Source organism: Echinops telfairi, unplaced genomic scaffold, assembly GCF_000313985.2.
Source record: "Echinops telfairi isolate 266 unplaced genomic scaffold, ASM31398v2 ScPeMD7_7469;HRSCAF=8507_1, whole genome shotgun sequence".
In the NCBI taxonomy this organism is placed as follows: Eukaryota; Metazoa; Chordata; class Mammalia; order Afrosoricida; family Tenrecidae; genus Echinops; species Echinops telfairi.
In genome coordinates, this window is record NW_022111373.1 from 79,130,512 (window position 1) to 79,136,397 (window position 5,886).

The window sequence follows — 5,886 nt, forward strand, 5'->3', positions numbered from 1 at the left end:
AGTACAGATGGCCACCCCTGATGTATCGTTGTGCCAATTCCCATGAAATCAGTCATTACTACGCTTAAACTGTTGGGGCGCTACTGCCCCGAAGCTCTGCCTTCAGGCACTTAGTCCCCTGCCAGCAAATAGATTCCAACTCAAAGTGACCCTGTAGAACAGAGCAGAACTGTTCCGAAGCTGGCTTCTGAGGCTGTAAGTCTCTGTGGAAGCCCAGTGCCTCTTCCTCCTCCCATGCTGCAAGTGGTAGGTTTGAGCTGCTGACTGTGGTGAGGAGCCGAGCACTTTAACTGCTGTGCCACCAGGGATCTTTTTCAGGCACTTTACATCCTGGGTAACACTGCCTTTTGTAGGGAGTATGGAAACTGTAAAAGGCATAAAAGGTTCGATTTTTTTTTTTAAGGATCATTTCTTTTGAGGGGGGCTCTTACAGTTCTTCTATCAATCCATACATCAATTGTATAAAGCACGCTTGTACATATGTTGCCATCATCCTTTTCTGAACATTTACTTTCAATTTGAGTCCTTGGTATCAGTTCCTCTCTCCCCCCGCCGCCCCCCCTCCCACCCAATCCTCATGAGCCCTTGATAAATTATTATTATTTTCATATCTTACCACTGTCTCCCTTCAACTGTGTTTCTGTTATTTGTCCCCCTCAGGAGGCAGGAGTGGTTATGTGTTTATCATTGTGATCAGTTCCTTCTTTTTCTCAACAATGTTTTTGTTTGTTTATTTGTTTTGGGTCTTCTGATGCCTGTTACCTGTTCCTGTTAACACCTCATGATCACACAGGCTGGTGTACTTCTTCCATGTGGGCTTGTTGCTTCTCTGCTGCATGGCTGGTCATTTAACTTCAAGCCTTTCAGACCCCAGATAGCTGGGCACCATCAGCTTTCTTCACCACGCCTGCTTGTGCACCCATTTTGTCTTCAGCAATCATGTCGGGAAGGTGAGCATCATGGAATGCCAACGTTTTAGAACAAAATATTCTTGCATTGAGGGAGGGCTTGAGCAGAGGCCCCAAGTATGTCCACTTCCTCAATGTATTGCCATATAAATATATGTACATAAGACAATACCTTTTTTTAGGAATTGATATATTTACATAAGTGCACACCTATGTTCATACATCTATCCATAGCTTTGCTTCCCAGATCTTTTCTGTTTCCTTTTGCCTTCCTCCTCTCCCAACATCACACTCGCTTTCTTCTGCTTCTTAGGAATTCCTCTCAGCTACATTGCTGCTGCTCCAGGATCTCTACGTCCTCCTCGTTGATTTTAATTCCCCAGTTGTTCCCCTGTCTATGGTGCTGTTTGCTCACCGCTCCCTTCCCCCACCCCTCCTCCCCCCAAGTCCTTTTGAAACCATCGGTCAGTTGCTTTCTCCTCAGGCTTGCTCCCCATGCCTCTCTTAGCTTCCTGTTCTAACAGCAGGAGCACTGGGTGGGTGATGCTACCTGGATGCCAGTTTGCTCCTCAGGACCAGGTTCACATTTTTATATCAAATTTTATTATTGCCACAAATGCTAAGTTGCTACAAATTTCATTCTGAAAATAAGCTTTCTCCCAGATGGAGGGAGGACCCCTGGTAAGGTAGTAGGTTGGGCTTTGGGCTGTTAGCCACAAAGGTCAGCATTTCAAGACACCCGAGGAGTGTCTCAGGAGAAAGGTCAGGCTTCGACTCCCTCAGGGATTTAGTCTTGGAAACCCACAGAGATAGTTCTACTCTGTCCTGTAGGGTCACTGTGAGTTTCGTCTGGTTTTCCCAAATAACAATTGGTCATCATTTCTTAAGATGTTTATCTAGAATGAAATCATTATTGTACCCAATGCTATAAAAAGCTTTTGCTTTGTAGTGTCTCTATAAGAATAAAATTCAGTATCTGAATTCATATCTTTGTACCCACATTCCCAGGCAGCAAGTGGATCCTAACTCACACAGTCACACTGGTCCCTAAGGTTTCCAAGTCTGTAAATCCTCACTGGAGTAAACTGCATCATCTTTTCCCCCCATTTTCTTTTTGGGGGGAGTATATTATAATAAAGGTAAAACCTACCAGAGCCCCAACAAGAATATCTAGTTACCCAAGTGCCCTAGGACATGTTACTGTAAGAAGACTCTAGAATCTCAGTATACTAGTAACTGCCCCACGACTGTGAGGAGTCCTGGGGCAGACGTGGGTGGAGTGCTGGGCTGCTAGCCGAGAAGCCTGTGGTCCACCCCCCACCAGCGTCTCCGCAGGAGAAAGATGAGACCAACCAACTGCTTTTGTCAAGATGTCCAGCCTCGGAAACCCCACGAGGTGGTTCTGTTCTGTCCCACAGGGCCACGGTGACTCCAGGGATGTCGGAGTAGCACTGTGCCCCACATGGTTCCCATGGACGGAGATTCCAAGTAGTTCGCCAGCTTTTCTTCTAAGGCAGGCCACTCTGGGTAGACAGAAGCCCCAGTCTTGCAGTCAGCAGCCACGCATATTAACTGTGTAAAGATTCCCGTATCGAAGTGCTCTGATTGCGTTTCCTAAACTCATTTGATTCACGGTGCTGCTAATTCATCTTGAAAGTACCATGGACCGCCAAAAGAACAAACAAGTCTCTCTTGGAAGAAGTACAGCCGGACTGCTCCTGAGAGACAAGGATGGTGCGACTTTGTCTCATGTACTTCAGACACGTTGTCAGGCCAGTCCATTCCCTGGAAAGGCGCATCATGCCTGGGGAAGTAGAGGGGCAGCGAACAAGAGGAAGGCTCTCAGCAAGATGGACTGGCACCGTGGCTGCACCCATGGGCTCAGACAGAACAACTGTGAGGACGGCACAGGACGGGGCCGTGCTTCCTTCTGGTGTGCACAGTGCTGCTGTGAGTCAGAACTCACTCAATGGTACCCACCAACAGCCACAATCTTGTTCCCCAACAGGCAAAGGGGAAGGGTGAGAATAGAAAGGAGAGGAAAAGGGGAGGCTGGAGAAGAAATAACAAAAAAATCAGAAGAATCCAAAACAAACAGTCAAAAAAATTGTTGACAGCAAGGGGGGTCAGAGCAGAGAACCAAAACCCATCTGTAGACAATAGGACATCCCCTCACAGAAGGGTCGCAAGGAAGGGATGAGTCAACCAGGGTGCAGTATAGCACTGACGAAACACACAATATTCCTCTGGTTCCTTGAGACTTCCTCACTCCCCACCATCAGGACCCCAGTCCTGCCTTTCAGTTCTGGCTAGACTGGGGCATGTCCACTGGTACAGATAAGAGCTCAGGACACACGGAATCCAGGTCAGATAAACCCCTCAGGAACAGTAATGGGAGTAACAATCCCAGGAGGGTGGAGGAGGGGGGGAGGAGAGGAGGAAGGGGAACTGATCACAATGATGGAATCATAACCCCCCACCCCCCGCCCCTAGGGGGACAAACAACAGAAACGTGGGTGAAGGGAGACAGTGGTTGGTGTAAGATATAAAAATAATAATTTACCAAGGGGCCACAAGGGTGGGGGAGAGGGATAAAAGAGGAGAGGATACCAAGGGCTCAAATAGAAAGTAAATGTTCAGAAAATGATGATGGCAACCTAAGGACAAATGTGCTTGATACAATGGATGTATGGATTGTTAAAAGAGCCCTCAATAAAATGATCTTTAAAAAAAAGAAAGAAATTAGAAGAATCAATTTGCTTCTTTTTGCACCAGAAGTAATATTTGAGATGGAAGTGACAAAGTTAGGCACGGACAACTGCTTCCAGGTGTTCTTTGACAGAAGAAGGTAAGGACCTGGCTTTCACACACCTCTGAATGGGTTCAAATTCCAGTCTTCCTTTTGAAAAGCTGTGGCCTTGAATACATGAATTCACCCCTCCCTGTTCCCTCCCGCAGAGCCTCAGGCCTGCATTGGCATTGCATAGGATTCGCTTGCTGGTTTTCCAGCCTCCGCCCAGCAAGACTGGCCCTGTGGCTGCAGGGATGGCATCGGGAGAAACAGAACGGAGCCAGGGCTGCTGTGTGTTTTATTAAAAACATGTTAAATAAAATAGTGATCCTTTGTATGTAAAACTGAACTGGAGTCCAGGGCTCACGGTGGGGGTGGGGATGTGACTGCGGTGACTCCTTTTTCTTCGTACACAGGAGGAGGCGAGTCAGGAGGCAGGTGAGGTGCAGTGGAGCCCTCCAGGGCTGAACAAGTCCCAGAAATAGTGTAGACAGACTCACGCTCTCTCGCAGAGGCTGCAACGAGGCCCTCGGGAGCTGGAGTCCTGCTGGAAAGAAGGAGGAAATTCTGAACCAGGGGGAAGGGAAACAGCCCCACCCCTTCAGTGCTCGGCTCTTTTCAAATGTTTCATAAGCACTGGCGTGCTAACCCCAAGCTGGGGGTTCAAATCCACCAGCCACTTTGTGGGAGAGAGATGAGGCTGCCTGCTCCTTTGTTGCTGGGAGGCGCCCTTCGAGTCGGGGCAACTCCAAGGACAACTGAAGGAAACACTGCCTGGTCCTGCCCCCTCCTCACCGGCGTGAGGTTTGCGTTCATTGTTGCAGCCCTGGTGTCAGGGCACCTCAACGCCTTCCCCTTCCCCCACTACCCTCTCCTTGAGCTAGCATGATGTCCTTCTCCAGGGACTGGCCATCCTGATAGCATGTCCACAGCACATGAGACAAAGTCTCGCCATCCTTGCTGCTAAGGAATGTTCTGGCTGGATTTCTCCCAGGGCAGGTTTGTTTGTTTGGGGGTTTTCTGGTCATTTGTGGTACTTTCAGTTTTCTTCAAAATAAAGATTTACAGCCCTGGAAACCCTTGATCGGCTCTCCCTGAGCACAAAGAACTAGGCGGCAGCTTTCGTTTCAAGAGGATCTACGGAATACTTTCTTCCATCTTCCACGTTACAGTTTGATCACTTACTTCTCTGCCATGAAGTTGATCTTGACTCAAAGCCACCCAACACGGCAGAGCAGAACTGCCCCATAGGCTCCCGAGCTGTCATCCTTACAGAAGGAGACAGACAGCTGCAAGTACAACTGCACCTTCCCCCGGGAGGGGCAGCTGGTGGGTTCCAAATCCCTGAGCTTTGAGCTAGAAGCGAAGCACTTACCCACAGAGCCACCAGGGCACTACTTTGATGGCTTAATCCTTACTTTGCTGAGAGTGGATCCTAACAGTAAAGCACCCACGTTGTATGACCCACAAGGTCGCCAAGATATTATGTAAGCCTACATGATACTCACACTCCAGTGTTTAGGCTTATAACCTAGCTAATTTGCAGGTCTCGGAAACTAAGCACGCCTATTGTGAAGCTCAAATGTAAAGTCTTACCGAAAGTTAAAGATACTGTAGTATGAAGGCGGGCTCTCATGCTGATGCAAACGGTTCGCTTGAGGACTTCGAGTTGCTCCAGATGCTGAAGATTCAGGAAAGTAGGGTGGTGGCGGAGGTGGAAATATTATCACCGAATCACCTAAGGAAATAACAGTTTGATGAAGACACGTAAGTAGTGAATGGAAACAAAATAGCAAGGGCAAAGTAAAGTCATTCTGCATTTGCTTCACCAATAAAAAGGTCCACAATCAACGCTCAGAGCAGCAGCCGTCAAGAGATGAAAGGGTGCGTCGCATTGGGGAAGTGTGCTGCACAGGCTTCTTTAAGTGTTGAAGAGCGAGGATGTCACATTGAGGACTAAGGTGCTCGCTCCAGATCCCAAGCCCGGTATTTCCAACAGCCGGTACGCATGTGAAAGTGGGCCAGTGGATACGGAGCAGCAGGTGGGAATGAGTGCATTGGAACTATGGTGCTGGAATGAAAGTGCATGCATTCCCAGAAGAACAGACAAATCTGTCTTGGAAGAGTAGAGCCTTCTTCCTCCTCCCTAAGGAGTAGAGTGCTCCATGGAAGTATGGAGGGTCAGAC

The 5,886-nt window shown here is 48.3% G+C and overlaps 1 protein-coding gene across 2 annotated transcripts in view; it reads right to left on the reverse strand.

Moving 5' to 3' along the window:
- Positions 1 to 3,980: 3,980 nt before the first annotated feature.
- The window catches only part of TMEM171 (transmembrane protein 171), a 7,805-nt gene continuing 5,899 nt past the window's right edge, over positions 3,981 to 5,886 (reverse strand). Inside the window, exons 3-4 of one of the 2 annotated variants that reach the window (XM_013004906.2) lie at positions 5,296 to 5,437; positions 3,981 to 4,243 (exon numbers count right to left, since the gene is read on the reverse strand). In XM_013004906.2, coding sequence (XP_012860360.2) covers positions 4,063 to 4,243; positions 5,296 to 5,437 — 323 coding nt within the window. In that variant the 3' untranslated portion in view covers positions 3,981 to 4,062. Of the gene's footprint in view, positions 4,247 to 5,295; positions 5,438 to 5,886 lie in introns of both variants that reach the window. The other variant, XM_045285310.1, reaches the window with a different exon arrangement.